Genomic DNA, 19,656 nt, shown 5'->3' with positions numbered 1-19,656 from the left:
TTCCCAGAGTTGCCCGATAAGAACCAACTGGACACGTGTTAAAAATACAGATTCTCGGGCCCCAGCCCAGACCCACTAAATCAGAATCTCTGGAGAAGTCCAGGAAACTGCATTTAATGAGTCGATTCTCATCTTTGTCCTATATTCAGCCCTTTTTGATGTTCAGGGACGGCCATGGATTTACTTCACTGCCATCATCCTGGATCAGTGGCTCTTGACTTTGGCAGTTAGATTAAAAAGTGCTAGCACTTTGCACCTCTCCCCCACCCCCATCCCCAGGCTCTGATCTAACTGAGGCGAGGGTGTGGCTCATGCACTCGGATTTCAAAGTGCTCCTGGGTGGTTCCAGAATGCAGCCATGGGTGATCACCACTACAGGCTGCCCCTGCCTGCTCCCACCCACCTCGAGACGGCCGCCCCAGATCTGCTGGACCCCAGCTCTTCCCCCCGACCCGAGGCAGATTGCACCTGCCAGTTCTGACTTCCAGCTCGGACCATCCCTCTCTGTCACACGTCAGCTCTGCAGACCTCTCTGCCTCGTTAAGCCTCTGATTCATGCCCGGTTATTTCAAGAAATCTCTCTCCTCCTTCTACCTCTTTTTTTGTTTGCCCCTTTCTCTGCCTTTCTGCCTTTTATGAAAAAAAAAAAAAAAAAAAGGACTAGAAAGACTAAAAAGGGAAGAAGCATCTGACCAAAATTGTACGTAAGGCAGTATTAATAGCCTTAAAACCAGATGAGTCCATTCCGAAGGTCAATTAGACGTAGAAAAAGCCAGCATGTCATTCGAGAGAGAGGAAAATAAAACCAGAAAGAGCTGGAACTCTGCAAACGCCTCACAGAGCTCTCCCCCTGCTTCCTCGCTCCTCCCTGATTACCCTCTCCCTTTCCAAATGTCTTATTTTACTTTTAATTTGGGGTTGACTTTTTCCACTGTGGGTACACGGTATTTCCGCCCTACCATGTTCAACACCGACTTGGGCACCAGCCTCCCCGACGCGCATTTATAGCCTCAGTCCTGATGCAGACAGGGTTTCAAGGGCTGGCTTCAAACCCCCTTTAAACAGAACAAACCTCGGCACACACCAGCCCACGAGGAGCAGAGAGCACGGTCAGGTACCTGCCGAGACAGCACCCTTGCTCATGGTCATTACTATCCTGCTGAGGGTCATCATTCCCCAGACACTTAGTAGATCTCCTTGACCCAAGGGACTCATCTAAAAGTCCTGTTGCAGACTTAACTCCAGGGGTCCCGATTTTAAATGAACCTTCCCCACACCACACGACCCCATCACCCCCACCCTTTCTCGAAATACGTGTGTCAAAATTCATTAGTTGAACTCCTTCTCACACATCCTGACTTGTTGAGGACACTCTTTCACTAGTAAGAAATTCTAGGTTCTTTCATCGAGCTAATACTTTTTTATCACGAACGGTTAACGACACGTACGTAACAAGTAACAAACGAACGGTTAACAACACGTACGTAACAACATGTAACAACATACAACCATTTGCTCACACAAATGGTTTCGATTGGGGTCAGCGAACTTTTTGCAGAAAGAGCCAGATAGTAAATATTTTCAGTTTTGTAGGTCACACTGTTCTGTCGTGACTGCTTAGGTCTGCCGTCGTAGTGCGGAAGAAGTCCTAGGCAACCTACAAACAGGGAGCAAGGAGGTATGCCAATAAAACTTTATTCACAAGGCACAGACAGCAGGCCAGATTTGGCCAGTGGGCCCTAGGTTGCCAACCCCAGGTTCGAAACACAGGCTCTCGAGTCAAATGGATCCGGGTTCGAATCCCTGTTCCTGTGGTTTACTAGTAAATTTGGCAGATTCCTCAATCTCTCTGTTTCCCCTTCTGCAAAGTGAAGATCACAGAGGAACTAACCGACCGCCCTTATGAATGAACGGTGACCACATGCCAAGCAGTTCACGTTCAGCCTCTTGTCTGCCCCTCACGCTCACCCCATGCAGGAAGCACCGTTTCTGTCCCCGTTGCACAGATAGCGAGACGGGGGCTTCTCACCTGCCCAAGGTCAGGCACCCAGGAAGGACTGACCGGGGACTCTGATCTCGGCCTGCTCTAGATCCCCTGCTCCTAGCTGCCCACAGTCTCCCCCCGTGGGGTCATTGTAGCAGTAAAGAGCGAGCCCGGGCAGTGGCTGGCACAGAGTCCACATTCCTGCCATGGTAACCGTGTCTGGTAAAACAACAGTCGTTGACTTTCAGGATTTGGAGGAAAGCATTGCTCGAGAGAAAAACAGAGCAAAAGAAGCATTAGAAGAAGAACAGAAGCGAGTCCAAGAGCTGGAGAATCGCCTAACCCGCCAGAAGAAGGTGAGCAGCTGGGGGAGACAGTCAGCCCGAGCCCCGTCAAGATCCTGCCCCCAGGAAGGACCGGCCTCGGGCTCTGATCTGAGCCTGCCTGCTCTGGGTCCCTTGCTCCTAGCTGCCCCGTCGGCCCCGTCTGCCCCGTGGGATTGTGGTGAGCAGCAAAAAGCTACCCTGGCAGTTCCTGGCACAGAGTCCAGATTCCTGCCATGGTAACTGTGTCTATCAAACAATGGCCATTGGATTTCAGGTTTGGGAGGAAAGCATTGCTCAAGAGAAACACAGAGGGAAGGAAGCATTAGAAGATGAACAGAAAAGAGTCCAAGAGCTGGAGAGTCGCTTAACCTGCCAGAAGGAGGTATGCAGTGGGCTGGGGGGGGGGGGGGGGGGGGGAAGCGGGCTCAAGCCCAAACCTGGCTTGAGGGCCACGTGGCAGTGAGTTCCAAACCACAGATGACGGGGGTAGAGCGTGACAGAGCTTTCCTACAGCGATCAGTCCTTGGGAGGGCTCTGCTACCCCCGGGACGCTTGGGAGCTCAGGGAGAGAGCTCTGGAGTTGTAACCTTGACAGCCAGTCAGAAAAATTGGAAACAGCACAAAATACAGTCACAGAGAGGACTTGGGAGACAAGCTGGGGCTGGTGACCTGAACATCTTCGGCCTAGAGATTATGTCCCAAAGCAGAGACGTGGAAAAGGTACAGAGTCCCGGGACTTCAGGGCTGTGTCAGTCCTCCAACGACATCTTAAAATCATCCAGCCTTCAGCTCCATCATTAAGGAATTTTCGACAGGCCAGGCAGTCCGTCCCAGTGGTGATGCCTTCGGCTGGCAGAAAATTCTTCCTTTTGGTTAAGTGCCTCAAACTCATTCTCCCAGAAGAGCATCACTGGCTCCTGTAAGACCTGTCCCCCCCCCCCCTCCCGCCTCGTCCACATAATAACCTTTCAACTGCTTGGAAATAGAGGCACCTGCTCCTCTCCAGACCCGAATGCCCTTGTGTCTCCTTATGTGCATCCCAGGGTTGGAGCCTGGCCTTGGTCCCCTCCCCTGACCTGTCCTGTTGTCCAGAAGTCACAGATTGGCTGCTCACTGGCTGGAAAGGGCCTGTGGACATGTTAACATTTGGCCCCAGAGTGTTTTATTTTGAATTCATAAAATATACTTAAAAATCCAGACTTCCAGGCACCCGGGTGGCTCAGTGGGTTACGCGTCGAACTCTTGATCTCAGCTCGGGTCATGATCTCGTGGTTCATGAGATCGAGCCCCGCATCAGGCTCTGCGCTGACAGTGCGGAGCCTGCTTGGGATTCTCTCTCTCCCTCCCTCTGCGCCCCACTCCCGCTCGTGTGCATGCCCTTTCTCTCCCTCAAAAATAAACAAACATTTTTAAAAATCCAGATTTCCTTCCTCTCCTGAAAAGTCAGCCGACCTGGCCCCATTTCCACTTGGTGGAACTGGACGGGAGCTCAGCCAAGTAGCAGTGATTTCCCACAGCCCTCACCACACCCTGTTGCGGCAAACGCAGCCCACTTTAGTGCCGGTACCTGTCTGGCCTCTGTAGATGTCTGAGTCTGCAACCCACGGGCTGTTTTCTTCCCAAACCGGACCCAGTTCTCTGGCCGTGGTGGCCCAGGCCAGGACTCTGCTCCCCCCTTGAAGACGTCATACCTGTACTGACGTTCCCACGCCAGCTTTGGGGCAAGTGCCGTTACATTGTCGACACGGGTTTATCTTGGGGTCACCCTCGGACCTCGAGGTCTCTTTCACCCACTGCTCTCGTCAACTCTTCAGTCGTGAAGCAGCACAGAGGCCTTGCAGCCGGACGAGACACAGGTTCGAATCCCGGCTGGACGACTTACTGGCCACAGAGGTCTCAGTACCTCCCTTCTTTTAAACGGTGGCCGTGAGGCATTGGCGGTCACGTGCAGCGAAGTGTTGGACCCAGAATTGCTGCTCGGTGAATGTCGCCGTGATCACCACTTGTGTATCTTGTCCAGGCACTTCTTCCCCATCAAGCCCCTCCCTACCCTCACTCCTCAGAGGAAAGTCCTCGCCCACCCGCCGCGGGAGGCATAAGGTCAATCTGATCTGACCCAAGGAGGGAAGATGTTTATGTCCCAGGTCTCCTGCACAGCCGTGCTCTGCTGCCCCAGGTAAACAGTGTCACTGAGGCCTGGCCCTGAGTTATCTCTCCGGGGGCGGTGACAAGGAGCAGAAACTCCTGAGGGTTCACTGGGGCCAAATGCCACCAAGAGGTCAACGGCTCAGCTCAAGAGCCTGGAGAAGGCCCTTGAATTTAGAGATTTTGAGGTCACAGGGGACTTCAGGAGAGATATTTAAGGAAGCGCGATGAGGTCAGCCTCACAGCGGGGAGGAGCCTCACCCCAGGCCCAGGCAAACGTCGGCCCACCTCTCCTGACAGAACCTCTTGGCAGTTTCTCTCTTTCTTTTCTTTTTTTTCCTCTGGGGTTTCTTGACGCAGATTCGGAGATAAAAGTCCCAGACACAGACTTCAACCAACCTCAAACTGGTATTTGATTTTCCTTTTTATTAGACCTGCTGCCACATTTCCAGATGAATCTTTAAGGACAACAGAATGCTAGTTCATGATGTGGGTTTTGAGGTCACCGCTAGAGGTTAACTCCCATTACCTGCCCGGGAACTTGGGAGCAAAGCGGCTGAGGGGCACAGAGCCCGTGTGTGTGAGTCACGCAAGAGACAGTCCTCTTCTTCAAAGGAGCTGCCGAGAGGAAGGTCCTGAGTGTAGTTGTGAGATCAGAGGCCGTGGAACGAGTCCAAGTCCCTGGGAAGTGGCCTCGAGTCTCTTTCACAAATTGCAGGAGAATGTCTTACCGGAATCCCACCTCCGATGTTCAAAATCCATGATGTGACTGCTTTTCTGCTTCATTTAGGCACTGTGGGAACAGCTGAGCGTTGGGATTTCTTAAACGGCTTTTCACTGCAAAACATATAGTGTTTCAGCCATGTTACGGCTTAAAAACGCCACGCAGGCTGACCTGGGGCCCTGACCACTGGTTATATAACGGAAACCAGGTTCCGAGTCCCAGACATCTTGCAGCCAAGCTGATGCTTATGACTCAACCCCGTTGAAAGTTGAGGCGCCATTTGTGGCAGTGACTGGAAACAGGGGCCTCGCCGCTAATCCGCATCTTTGTGATTTGCATGAGGCCGTTTAACTGAATAGCTTATCAGCAAATAACTTCCTAAATAAAGTTCCGCGAGCACGAGCACCTAACCACACTCTCTTCCCTCCGTCCTCTTAGAGCGTCACTTGTGAGGTTCACCCCCGCCCGCCCCTTCCAGAAATCGGTCTGTTGTGGCTCATGAATGTGGGACACGGCCCTCATCCTGAGGCCTGATTCTCTTTAAGAGATTTATTTCAGTGATAGGAAATCCATTATTGATGAGCTTCTCCTTCTTATCAGAGAGACTGCCTGGCACAGGGACGAGAGCTCAGACTCCAAAATAAGACGGGGGCGCCTGGGTGGCTCCGTTAGTTACGTGTCCGACCTCTTGGTTTCGGCTCAGGTCATGATCTCCCGGTTTCGTGGGTTCAAGCCCCACGTCAGGCTCTGCCTGGAGCCTGCTTGGGATTCTCCGTCTCTTCTCTCTCTGCCCCTCCCCACTTGGCGCTGTCTCTGTCTCCCTCAAAATAAAGAAACTTAAAAAAAACATTTTTTTTTTTTTTTAATTAAAAAAAGACCTGTTCACTCGCCCCTCACCAAGGGCCTCTGTGCACGCGCAGGGCACTTTTCCTCTGCACAGGGCTCAACCCCTGACCTCACCACCGACAGACTGCATGACCCCTGGGCCTTCACCGTCTGTTCCTCGGTTTCCTCATCTATAAAATGGGACCACCAACTCCTCCACCCGGGAGAGGGTTCGCTGGGTGTGAAGTGCCAGCCACGGGCCCTGGCACGTGATGCCAACCCAGAGTTTTAGCTACTATCACCATTAGCATAATGAGCAGTGTCCCCCCGCCCCCTCCCCGACCCCAAACGTGCAGGCAACCAAAAAGGCTGGTCATTGATTTTCAGGTTTTGGAGAGCAGCGTGGCCTACGAGAAAAGGAAAGCAAGGGAAGCGATAGAGGCAGAAAAGAGAAAAGTTCAAGATCTGGAGAACCACTTGACCCAACAGAAGGAGGTATGAGAAGCAGAGAGAGAAGTGGGGCCGTCCGAACCCCTGCGGAAGGCGCCCCGAAGCCAGGCGCGAGGCCGCGGTTCCGCACCCGGACGTAGAGTCTGGCAGGAAAGTGGGCAGGCACCGGGCAGCACGCGGCCGAAGTCACACGCAACTTACTAGCCGTGTGACCCGGGGCAGGTCACTTAGCCTCCTGTGCCCCAGTTGTCTCCTCTGTAAAATGGGAGTCGTAACAGCCCCTGCCTCTCAGGGCCAAGCGGATTGATGTATACAGAGTACCTGGAACCACGCCTTGCGTGTAGACGCCCGGCTCCCCGGGGAAGAGAGACGCGCTCCGGGGGAGAACCCTTGGTCTGGAGTCTGGGTCGGTCCCTCCGCCAGCACCTTCCTCCTCCTCATTCGGAGGTGTTCGTGACACGGCCCAGCATGGCTCCTGGCTCTGGTCTCCCGGCTTCATAGACCTTTTGTGGAGACCCAGGCAGTGCGGAGTAAGACGGCGTGGACAGGCTCACGTGGCAGTCACACAAATAAGTACCAGGGTCTGGGATGGATGAGAAGAAGCAGGGAGAGAGTGACAGTGATTCGGGCAGGCCCGAGTGCCGTGCCCGGGGAGAGCCGGAGGCATCCGCCAGCCCGGGCCTGGGCCCAGCAGCCACACCTGCCTGGAGCCACCACCGAAGGCCGGCCCACGGCTGAGAGGGGGGGGTGTCACTCAGGTTAGCCCAGACACCCACACCGTCCTCCGCCCCCCCCCACCCCCTCAGGAAATCAACGAAGGGCTCTCAGGAGCTGGAGGCCAGGGAGAGGCGACCTGTAGTGACAGCTCCACGAGCTGGGCTCCGGGACACGGGGGGCACGGGCACTGGACACGTGCCGGCTCCCCTGGAAGTTCCAGAAACAGGGCTAATGACTCCATGGATTGCTTGATCCTGTCGCGTTCATCCATCCACAAATATTTCCCGAGCGCCGGGCACGTGCCAGGCCCCGTGGGGCGTTGGGGACACGGCTGAGCACGAGACGGACCAGGGCCGTGCCCTCCCAGAGCCTCCACTCTAGGCCGGAGGGAGAGACACCAGATAAACAAGTGCACAGGGTAACCGCAGAGCCCCAAGCCTGGGGGAAGGTCAAACAGGTGGGCTAGAGGTGACCGCAAGCAGGGGGGCCTCTCTGAGGGGTGACATGTGAGTGAGAGCTGGAGGGGCGACGGAGCACGAAGGGAACATCCGGGGGGAGAAAGTGCCACTGGCTAAAGTGGCCCAACTGCAGAGGATGGGGACGTGGCTTCGCCAGGGGGACGGGGGGCAGCGCCGTGACGAAGGGAGCAAAGCTGGAACGAGACGGAAGCCAAATGAGGGGTCGGGGAAGGGAGCCACACGGGGGAAAGCAGCAGCGCTTGGGAGGCTACAAGTGTCGGTTCTGGTCCACGTCCCCAGCCCTGCCCTACCAGGCTGTGTGGCCCTGGGCAAGCACCTTGCCCTCTCTGTGCAGCCATCTGTAACGTGGCTGTAGAGACAGAACCACCGTAGAGATTTGTTGTGCGGAGTCGTCGTGTTCGTTATGAGCCGCCTACCCGGGTGAGGTCAGAATCCAGGTGGGGTGGGGAGGGTGGTTTGTCCCACGTGGGGGGCGGGGGGGAGGGCAGACAGTCAAGCAGAGACCTCGGCAGCAGGACCCTGTCGGCCCAGGCAGGAAGTGAGGTCAAACTGTTGTCAGCTGCTGTGCCCGGAGGGTCCCATATATGTGTGGGCCGGGGGTGGGGTCTCGAAGCTCGGGGGGGGGGGGGGCCCTGCGGTGGCCCACTGGGCGGTGGCCTCTGTGCCAGACTAGCTGCGAGCATACAAGCAGGTCTGTGCCTCTGGGCGGGGTGGGGTTTTAATCAGGAGGACGCGGAAGGCAGGCTCCGGAAGCCGGGTGGCAGGACGGGTAGGCCGGGACCCAGGTGCCCAAGCGTGCGCCCCCGCTCCCCGGTGGCATGATGTCTGCGCGCTGCCCGTCCTCTTCCTCCGCTGCAGTCCCCGTGTGCTCACGGGTCAAATGTGGGTGACCGGGCAGATGCCATCTGGGGGGTTGCGGATGAGATAGCGCACGGTGGCCGGCACTCACGTTGCCGGCCTTTCGAGAGGAGTCAGCATCGTCGTCATTATCTTCGACGGTGACGAGCCGGGCAGCACGTAATCCCACGGGGCGTGCGGAAGGGGGCTGGCAGCCTCTTACGACTGGCGGGGCGGGGGCCGGACCGTCTTAAGCAGACTTGGCAGTGGGAAAATGCCAAGCTCGTGCCGGGAGGTGAGTCAGAGCCCAGGTGGGGTGGGAGGCCCGGGCAGGGCAGGGCAGGGCAGGGCAGGGCGGAGGGAGGCCGCAGACACCGCAGGGCCGTCGGGAAGATGGTCTTCTCCAGGGCCACGCATCCCCGGAGCCTCATCCCAGCCCCAGCAGTCGTCTTCCCTGTTCCAATTTCCGAGCCATTTTCTTTTTGCCAAATAACGTACATTCGCTCAACAAGATGTGGAAGATACAGACCAGTGGGAAGAGGGAAATGTAAATTGCCATAATCTCAATCCCCCAAAATAACCGCTATTTACATTTCAGTACGTATCGCTTCAGGGCTTTGTGCATATATGCATAAATTCAAAATATTTTTTGGTGAACTTTGTGTTTGTACGGGAGCACAACGGCAAGAATTCCAAGCAGCAAATAAGAGTTTTCCAACCCCCCTGCACCGCGTACCTCCTGGGCTGGTGTAGGCGAGGCTGGGCCTCAGTCCCCTCCCCGTCACCGGACCTGGGGGCTATATGTTCTCTGTTCCAAACTGTCCTGCACATCCATTTGTGGACCCAAGCCTTCGAAGGCCAGAGACTGAAGCCACAGGCATCAGGCCTGCTGGGACAGGAGGCGCCCCTCCCCCCCGCCCCAACTCAGGCTCTCCTGCCCCATCTCCCGAGAAGCCAGGTACTTCCCAACAAGGGCCCACACTGACGCCAACACAGGCCGGTGCAGTTGGTGGCCCAGCGCCAAATGCCTGGACCCGACCACTCACCAGCGCGTCACTTCCTGAACACGGCCCAGAAATCCTGAGTGATGAACAACCCTCTCCGTTATGCGGTGACCGACCAGACACGACCTCCAGGTTCTCGCCGTGGCGGGCGTGCCAAGACTCGCATCCCTCTCTCCGATGGGCCGCGAGCATCCTGTTCCTTGAGCCCTCGCTCCCAAACCCTGACTCACTGATCTCCGTGATTAGCAATCCTGGCTTCCCTCAAGGTTCCGTTGTCCTTCCTTTCTCGAGTACGCTCCCTCAAACCGGTTGTCTCTGACTTCCAGATTTCAGAGAGCAGCATCGCCTACGAGAAACACAAAGCAAAAGAGGCCATAGAGAAGGAAAAGAAAAAGGTGCAAGATCTGGAGAACCGAATCACCAAGCAGAAGGAGGTAAGAGTCTCAGAGAGGAGCAGACACGGGGGAGCCCAGCACGGTTAAGAGCAGGGATCTGGAGGCAGGAAGGCTGGGTTCAGATCTTACCTCTGCCACTTGCTGGCTGTGCAGCCTGAGGCAAGTTTCTTACCATCTCTGTGCCTGTGTTTCCCCACCTAGGAAATCCAGGTGATGCCAATAGATCAGCCTCATCGACTTGTGAGGCTTGATCGCTAACAAGCACACCCGCACGTAAAAAAGCACGCAGCACTCAGCGGACGTTCTGTGTGTTAGCTGCTTTTATTATTTTTTATTGTTACTATTATTATGAGTCCGCATCTAGGAAGTGGAGGGGCAGAACCAAACCCAGGACTATCTGACTCCAGAACCCTGCATTGTCCCCTCCTCTCCCTCCTATCCTGTGCGTGGGCTCAGCTGCCTGGGGCCAAAGAGGGGATGTCAGGAGATGGGTGCCTAAATTTGCCAATCACCTCGACAGCGATGTCTCCACCGGAACTTGTCATCGTGATAATCATGACCTTCCCAGTCAAACTGCATTCACGATTATCCCTGGGAGCAGCAGACACAGTGGGAGGCACAGGCTTTTGCACAGGACCCCATCTTAGGCACCTCCTAGCTGTAGGACATAATTCACTCCTCCTGGGTCCCAACAGTACAAGGGACACACACACACACACACACACACACACACACACAGGAGTTAATATCGCAGAATTCAAGGCAAGAGATTAAACACACAACCTCACCGTAGGGGGTTAAATTTAAATGCAGGTAAATACCATTTCAAAGGACTTTGAAGACCGGATGGGACTAAAAATGCCTTGGAGTCCATTCACATCACTCTTCTGATCATTTTCTTTGAAGAAAGTTTCCCCAACATTAGCATGCATAGGATCGCTTGGGGTGGTTTTCAATGCCCATTCCCTGGGCCTCACCCCCGGGGGAAGAGAGAGATTTGCAATCACTGTCTATAGGGTGGACTCACCAATCCCAAGGGGACTGGACAAGCCGCCCAAGTGATGTGCTGTGCTAGGAACAACACTACTCCAGAGCAGTGAGTGTCAGTAAACCACATCCGGATTAACATCAGTGCCGGGCACTGCCTTTTTTTTTTTTTAAGTTTACTTCTTTATTTTGAGAGAGAGAGAGGGAGCGAGCATGAGCGGGGGAGGGGCAGAGAGAGGGAGGTGGAAGAGAGAATCCCAAGCAGGCTCCACACTGTGGGCACAAGGCCCAGTGTGAGGCTCAGTCCCACGAAGCAAGACGTCATGACCTCAGCCACAATCAAGCGTCGGATGCTTAACCAACTGAGCCACCCGGGTGCCCTGAGAAATTAACATTTTTCAAGTAGATTCGTCAGGACATCAAATGGATCACGAAGGAGGTGGATGCTAAAAAAACAAAAAAAAATGTGGATCAGTGAAATTGATGAGCGGTCACAGGGTTTACTGTGCAGTTACAGTGGAAGGGAAGACGCAGGTGGCCGTACAGCTGTCCAGATGAAAATGGTCCGAATCAAAACCACAATGAGATGCCACCTCGCACCTGTCGGAAGAGCTGAGATTAACAACTCCGGCAACAACAGATGTTGGCGAGGACGTGCAGACAGAGGATCTCTTTTGCCTTGTTGGTGGCAGTGCAAGCTGGTGCCGCCACCCTGGAAAACAGGATGGAGGTTCCTCAAAAAACTAAAAAGAGAACTACCCTACGACCCAGCAATGGCACTACTAGGCATTTAGCCAAGGGATACAGGTGTGCTGTTTCGAAGGGACACATGCACCCCCATGTTTATAGCAGCACTATCAACAATAGCCAAAGTATGGAAGGAGCCCAAATGTCCGTCGATGGATGAATGGATAAAGAAGATGTGGTATATACACAATGGAGTATTACTCGGCAATCAAAAAGAATGAAATCTTGCCATTTGCAGCTACGTGGATGGAACTGGAGGGTATTATGCTAAGTGAAATTAGTCAGAAAAAGACAAATATCATATGGCTTCACTCACACGAGGACTTTTAGAGACAAAACAGATGAACATAAGGGAAGGGAAACAAAAATAATATAAAAACAGGGAGGGGGACAGAACATAAGATACTCTTTAAAAAAAAAAAATTTTTTTTTAACATTTATTTATTTTTGAGACAGAGAGAGACAGAGCATGAACGGGGGAGGGTCAGAGAGAGAGGGAGACACAGAATCTGAAACAGGCTCCAGGCTCTGAGCAGTCAGCACAGAGCCTGATGCAGGGCTCGAACCCACGGACCGCGAGATCGTGACCTGAGCCGAAGTCGGATGCTTAACCGACTGAGCCACCTAGGCGCCCATAAGAGACTCTTAAATATGGAGAAGAAACAGAGGGTTGCTGGAGGGGGTGTGGGAAGGGGGGATGGGCTAACTGGGTAAGGGGCACTAAGGAATCTACTCCTGAAATCATTGTTGCACTATAGGCTCACTAACTTGGATATAAATTTAAAATAAAATGAAATGAAACGAAACAAAATAAAATAAAATAAATATTTCAAAGCACAGCCAAAAAAAAGAAAGAAAGAAAATGGGCCGATTGTTCACGGATATTGGGCCATTCTTGGTACTCGACCCCGAGAGGATCTCTCCTAAGGATCATCACATAGCGTATCCAACAACATCCTCAACAGCCTTAGAACGACAGTGACACCAGAGGGTGAGGTCTCGCGATAGCCCCCAAGTTACCCTGGTGGCATCACACCAGACACGGAGAATCGGGACCCCCCTCCCCAGGAACTCGCCATTTACCAAGAAAGACCAGGGAAGTACAAGGTCAAAGAACCACCCAGACACAGAGTTGTTTATTCGCGTGCTGTTACACTCGTCTACACAGAAGAACAAGGGAACGATTGAGGTTCGCCGAAGCGGGCATAAGAGAAAGAGGAGAGAAGGGAGAAGAAACGTCAATCCGGACCGGTGCGGACGGTGGACTTTGTTCCTGTCCTCGAGGAAGCAGCCGAGCTGCCGGCAAGGAGCAGAGACGCCGGGCACTGTCCTCTGCCCTGGGGCGGCTTCGTGGCCCATCAAAGAACCGTTGGCTTGCTGTGGATTCGCCGGGACGGCCGGGGGGTCTTGCCGTGAGCTGTAGGTGACAGGCTGCTCTGTGGGGCATGCCTGCCAGTGTCCTCGGCGAGCACCTTCTTCGGCCAGGTCTGCACCTCGTCCGCCCTGGGATTTCTCAACGGTGACAGCGATGGTAAGGCCCCCGGACAGAATCGGCTGGAGTTCAGTGGCGACACGAAGGGACTGGGGCAACTCCCCGGCGAGGCTCCCACGAGTCACACGGTGAAGAAAGGGCTTTTCCTGTTGTTTTTAAATCCGTTTCCTTTCCCAGCGATAAAAGGAGCAACTATTTGCTCTAAGAATTTTGAAGAAAATTTAAAACTACCCATGAGTCCACTGAGCACACTCACCATTAGCGACATTTTGATAGGATTCCTTCCAGACCTTCTACGTGCTGATCGTTATTATAGACCTGGACACCCAGCAGTTCGTTACAAAGTGACCTACCCTGTTACACTGTGTACGCTGATCTGAATGCTATTTTTTTTTTTTAACTTAATACATTACAAAAATGTCTGTAGGTCATGGAACATTCTTCCAATAACCTGCCATGGACGGATAACCTGGGTTTGCACTCCGTTGGATGGACCCCAGTTTATTTACCTCCCCCCCCCCCCCGCCCCCGCGGTTGGGCACTGGGGCTGTTTGTGTTTCCACCGGAGTAAAAACAGCGCTTGGCTGAACATCCCTGCGCATCGGTCCTTGTGCAGGTGTGAGGCGACGTCCTTAGGACAGATTCCCGAAAATGGAATCACTGGGTCACGGCGGGTAAACATTTTCAGCCTTTTGATGGACGTTCCCAGCGACCTTCCAAGAAGGTCATGCCTGTTCGCACTGCCACCAACAGAGTCTGAGGATGCCCGGCGCCACATCTCAAGCGTGAGTTTTAGATCGGATTAAAGAACGCTCGTGAAAAGGCTGCACACGCACGGTGTGATTCCAACTATGCCTGTGACGTTCTGGAAAAGGCAGAAGTATGGAGACAGCGAAACGACCAGGGGTTGGCGGAGGGGAGGGGTGAATGGGTGCAGCACAGAGGACTTTTAGGGCAGCGAAACTACCGCGTGGGATAACGTAATGGTGGATGCACGTCCTCATACGTTTGGTCGGACGCGCGGAGGGTACGGCAGGGAGTGAACCCTAGAGTAGACTATGGGCTTTGGGTGACCGTGAGGTGTCAATGCCAGTTCATCAGTTAGAACAAAGGTACCAGCTGGTGCGGGGTGTGGATGATGGGGGCGGGGTCTCCGGAGGGGGATGAGAGCACACGTAAGAGAGCTCTGCGTTTTCCTCTTGATTTTGCTGTGAACCTAAAACTCTTTTTTTTTTTTTAATATAATTTATTGTCAAATTGCCTAACATATGGTGTGAACCGTGTGCTCTTGGTTTTGGGGATAGATTCCCGTAGTTCATCGCTTACATACAACACCCAGTGCCCACCCCGGCAAGTGCCCTCTTCGATGCCCATCACCCATATTCCTCTCTTTATTTTTATTTTTCTTTTAATTTTTAATGTTTGTTTATTTTTGAGAGAGAGGGAGACAGGGTGTGAGCGGCAGGGGCAGAGAGAGAGGGAGACACAGAATCCGAAGCAGGCTCCAGGCTCCGGGCCGTCAGCACAGAACCCGACGCGGGGCTCGAACTCACGGACTATGAGATCATGACTTGAGCTGGTCAGACACTTAAGCGACTGAGCCACCCAGGTGCCCCAGATTTTCCCCTCTTTCAAAATAAAGTCAAGTAGGAGTGCCTGGGTGGCTCAGTCAGTTGAGTGTCCAGCTCTTGATTTCAGCTCAAGTCTTGATCTCACGGTTCGTGGGTTCGAGCCCCACGTCGGGCTCTGCACTGACAGCACAGAGCCTGCTCGGGGCTCGCTTGCTCTCTCTCTCTCTCTCTCTCAAAATAAGTAAATAAACTTACAAAAAATAAAGTCAAGTAAATGGACAAAGTTTGTGAAGCCCCCACCACAGGACCTGTCACAAAGCTCACGTTCCACGAGGTTGAGGAGGGACTCAGGGAGGAGAGTGGAATTTGGACAGTCGGGGCTGGAAGAGTGGGTTCCAGGAAGAGGAACGCGGCGATTAGAGTCCACCTTGCTGGAGCCCAGAGCAGAGAGGGGAGGGCGTCCCTCCGAAGCCAGGGAGGAAGGTGCTGGAGGCAGACCCTGTGGCAAAGGGCTGAGGGAGCTCAGCCCATTTATCCCGGAAAATAAATTGAGACAGAGACATGACCTCCCTCCTCAAATATTTAAAGGACCCGCCTCGTAAAATAGAAGTGAAACTCAGTGCGCTCCGGGTGGCAGAAGGAAAACGCCTCCTCTCTGGAAGCAAGGGGAGGGGGGCGGCTAGGGTAAACGCTTATTCCTGAATTTCCGTTGATTTCCTGTTTGCTGTTTGTCCAGGAAATAGACTTGAAAGTGCAAAGAGAAGATGTTTTAAATAATAAGTTAAATGACGCGCTGGCCATGATAGAAGAGACTCAGAAAACCAAGGTGGCTGAGAGCCTGAAAGCCGAGAGCCTCACCGTGAAATTAAATGAAACGCTAGCCGAACTGGAAACGGCCAGGACCAAAATGGTGAGTTGGTGCCTTCCAGGGACGGGAGACTCTCTCCCTCAGTGAAAGATCACAATGCAGGGAGAACTCATGATTTAGACCGGGGGCTCTCAGCCTGGGCACTGCTGCTGTTCCAGGGTGGATGAGCCCTTCCTGTGTGCGGCTGTCCTGTTCATCACGGGCTGCTTAACATCGCCCCTGGTCTCTACCTGCTAGATGCCAGTAACATCCTTCCCCCGGTTGTGGCAACCCAAAATGTCTTCAGACTTTGCCCAATGTCCTCTGGTGGGGGGGGGGTGGGGGGCAAAATCACCCTCTATTGAGAAGCAGTGGTCTAGTCTGAAAGGTAAACAGAGGCTACGATGGCCTCTCTCCAGGCGTTGTAAGATGTAACACAGGGTCCTTACAGCATCTGGCTGAAGGACTGAGCAGCCCCAGAACTTAGTAATCAATGACTGTTCCACAGACTTGAAGATGAGGTTTTAAAATTTTAGCTTGGCATTCAAGGCCCTCCATCCTCGGGGCTCAATATTTCACTCGTTTGTCATTCGTACACGCGACCAACAGGTCTGTGGGCAAGGAGGTAATAGAGGCTTCATCGGGCAGAAGCGCACCAAAAGTGAATTTGAGAGGGACTAGAGTAGGAGAGGCCAGCTCAGGCCGGGGCACACAGTGGCCATCACAGAGTCTAGGCTCATAAGGACCTGCGCACAGGAGCAGGCCAGAAGGAGTTCCGACAAGAGAAATGGCAGGACTCGATAACTGATTGACGGGACACGAGCACCAAGGAGAGGACGGTGCTGATCGAGACAGCCTGGGCTTCAAGCCAGGGCACCCAGGGCAACGATGGCATATGGGTGACATGTTGATGGGAACACGGAGGTCACGGTGGCTCTTGTGGGGCAGGGTCTCTGTTGCGGAGAAGGTGAAGAATTCAGACTTAGGCGCAGGTGGGGTCTCAACGTTCGACAGTGCGCCAAACTTTTGGCGGTCCAATGGATGTGGGGGGAAAGCAAGAGAGCCAAGAAACGTGTGGTCGGAGAAGCAGGAGGGGGCGAGGAATGAGGCACTGAAGACAGAAGGGCAGGGCGGCCACGGGAACGGGTCCGATTCACCACTTGGTGATGATTGGTGGCTTTTGCTTTTAAGAACTACGAATGCCTTGGCCTTTTCTTACAACGTTGTCCATTCGTTAATTCAACCAACGTGTACCGAGCAGGGATCCAGGCCGTGGGTCCGTTGGTAACTAAGGCGAGTTTCTGCTCCCCCGGACCTTCCGTTCTCGCGGGAATGGGAAAGAAACGAGATCGTGCAGATCACGGAAAATGAAAGAGGATGACGGACTAGAGAGCTGTCTCGGGCTTCTCCTTTAGACAGGCAGTCAGGAAGGGCCTCTCCGAGGAGGCGCCATCGGAGCTGAGACCTGACGCGCGAGAAGGAGTCAGCCATGCGAGGAGCTGGGGGAGGAGGGTACCGTGCAGAACGGACAGCCCAGGCAGAGGCCCCGAGGTGGGTCCGAGTCCCGTGCCTGTGGGTGCCAAGGGGGCATCTGGCTCTCGTCGTCAGTGGCGTCACGCCCGGCTCCCAGGAGCACACGGACCCCCCTGTTCCCCCAGATCATGATGGAGGAGCGGCTGCAGCACACAGTAAAGGCCCTCCGGGACGAGCAGGAAGCACAGAAACACGAATTTGAAACCGAAGTCGTGGAATACAAGGAGCAAATCAGACAGCACTCCCAGACGATCGTGAGCCTGGAAGAAAGGCTGCAAACAGTGACCGCGCGCCACAGAAAGATAGAAGGAGAGATTGCAACTCTGAAGGACAGTGACCCAGGTGGGTCCAAAGAAATGCCGAGCAGACGTTAGCGCTCGGGACAGGGCCTGGTCGCCCTGCAGGTCCCCATAGGCTGATGGGTAGGAGAAGGCTGCCCCTCGCTCATTTACTGTCTGCAGAGGCTCTTTGCTTCCTGTTACACCGCGAGGTTGGGGCCCTCGAGGCCCACGTCAGACAGAAGTCACGGCAATGCGAAGGGACGTCCTTTGTGCCGAGCCAGTGAGCCGGCGGGGATGCACAGGCTGCCGAGGGTATCAGAGCAGCATGACAGAGGGTGTCCTTTCCGCCTGAGAACGTCCCGCGCGGGGGCCTTTCAAAGGCTTCTCTCTGCCCTGAGCAATTTGCGACTTTGTCTAATGGACTTTCATCGCCAGCCAGCGTTGGTCTCTTAAAAAATAAACCCAAAAGGGGCTGACAAAAGAACTCAGAGCTGTGAGCACTTACTCACCCCAAATGACCCAGGCAACGCAATATATTGCAAAGACGCTGAGCTCTCGGGGGGAGAGTTCTGGAACTGGAGGCCTCGGACCAGGGTTTCTCGACCCCGGCTCCACTGACATTTGGAACTGGCTAGGCCTTTGTCGCGGGGGCCGTCCTGCGCACTGTGGGTGTTGAGCAGTGTCCCCGGCCTCCACCCCCTGCATGTCAGCACCCCCCACCCCAGTGGGACTACCAGAACCATCTCCGGACGTTGCCAAGTGTCCCCGGGGGAGGGGGGGCACGCTCGCCCCTGATTGAGAACCATGGTCTTGGTTGTCAACCGAATTCCCGCCCTGACGGGTGACCCAGGGTGAACAGGGCACTGTGACAAGGGCGTGAAGCAGGACTCAGTTTCCCAATCCAGTTCCAGGTCAGAGGGAGGACGGTTAAGCTGGGACCCCAAGAACGACTACTTCCTTGTGACCCCACGTTTAGCGCAGTCCCCGCCATAAAGCAGACATTCCATGAGCCCCTGGTGATTGAAAGTGAGGGGGCGAGCGTGTGACTGAGGGTGAGGAGTAAGTGGGAGGCGAGGACAGGACAAGACCTGTCTGGGAGGAGAGGAGGGATAGGGAGGAGGCGCGGCCCAGGGCTTGGGGCTCTGGCTGTCACCGGCTTAGCCGAGTGGCCGCCGGCAGGTCCTGTCACTCCTGTGCCCATTTTCCCATCTGAAAATGAGTAGCCGGGAAGATTTCGTGCGCTCATACGTGGCCGGTGGGTGGGAGCCAGCCGGCGCCACAGAACACACGTGGGGCTTTTTAGGCAGAGAGGGCGGCGGGGTGGGGAGGGTTGCTAAGCTGGAAAGGACGCAGGTGTTTGAGGACAGCGATGACCCTCGCGTGTCCCCCTGATTCAGCCCAGGAGGAGGTGATGCAGCGAGAGCCCCCGGCGGTGCCTCCGACGGAGACCAGTGTCAAAGACGAAGTGGGTGACACCTTGATGTGAGTACCTGAGGGGCGTGTGCACACGAGGCCGGAGACCCCTGCTTCTGGCCATGTCCTCAGAGCCGGAGAAAAGGAGCAGGGTCCGGGGCCTTCCTGCTGTTACCTGAGTTTCTCAGTTCCTTTCGCAAGTCAGGATGGTGTCATGGAAAGATCTGGGCGGATCTATGCCCGGATCCCGAAATACAACCCCTTCCAGTTGTGGGGCCCTGGGCCCCCAGTCATGTCACCTTACTGTACCTTAGCTTCCTCGTCTGTGAAAGAAGGAGACACTTGTCACATCTCAGCCTCAGCCCAAATCCAGAGGGGATGCTCTGTTCTCTCGCCGTGTGTGCGTTTGCATCGCATTCAGTTTTTGTTCTGAGGATGTTTAAAGAACGCGCTTATCCCTTTTGCTGGGACTGGTGTCCCGTGGACGCCACTGATGGAGGGTCACTTTGCGTTTCTACTTGGCCCCGTCCGGGTCCAGGCCCTGGGGGTGCCAGCGAGCCTGAGGTGAGCTGACGTGGCCCGTTTCTTGTGCATTTCAGAGGGGATCTACTGGCCGCTCAGAAGGAAATCCTGTCTCAGCAGGAGGTCATCATGAGGTTAAGGAAAAACCTCACGGAAGCCCACAACCGAATGTCAGACTTGAGAGGTTTGTATGATGGCCTGTGTCTCTTGACTTCCCGACCCGCTTCGAGAAAGAACAGGCTTAAGAGCTGGAAGGGTTGGGGGCGCCTGGGTGGCTCAGTCGGTTGAGCATCCAGCTCCTGATTGTCAGCTCAGGTCACGATCTCACGGTTCGTGAGTTCGAGCCCCGCGTCGGGCTCTGGGCTGACAGCTCGGAG

General features: G+C 54.5%; 1 protein-coding gene across 6 annotated transcripts in view; it reads left to right on the top strand.

Annotated features, from left to right (window-relative positions):
- Window positions 1-19,656, top strand: part of FHAD1 (forkhead associated phosphopeptide binding domain 1) — a 120,078-nt gene that overhangs the window by 74,825 nt on the left and 25,597 nt on the right. For 5 of the 6 annotated variants that reach the window (XM_019461458.2, XM_053898935.1, XM_053898934.1 and 2 more), the window contains 8 exons: window positions 2,233-2,340; window positions 2,585-2,692; window positions 6,392-6,499; window positions 9,818-9,925; window positions 15,420-15,593; window positions 17,189-17,405; window positions 18,742-18,826; window positions 19,357-19,463. In XM_019461458.2, coding sequence (XP_019317003.2) covers window positions 2,233-2,340; window positions 2,585-2,692; window positions 6,392-6,499; window positions 9,818-9,925; window positions 15,420-15,593; window positions 17,189-17,405; window positions 18,742-18,826; window positions 19,357-19,463 — 1,015 coding nt within the window. The remainder of the gene's footprint in view (window positions 1-2,232; window positions 2,341-2,584; window positions 2,693-6,391; window positions 6,500-9,817; window positions 9,926-15,419; window positions 15,594-17,188; window positions 17,406-18,741; window positions 18,827-19,356; window positions 19,464-19,656) is intronic. The other variant, XM_053898933.1, reaches the window with a different exon arrangement.

The sequence above is a fragment of the Panthera pardus genome, unplaced genomic scaffold (genome assembly GCF_024362965.1).
Source record: "Panthera pardus isolate Hobbes unplaced genomic scaffold, ASM2436296v1 HiC_scaffold_11, whole genome shotgun sequence".
NCBI lineage: Eukaryota > Metazoa > Chordata > Mammalia > Carnivora > Felidae > Panthera > Panthera pardus.
This window is presented reverse-complemented; position numbering and strand designations above follow the sequence as displayed.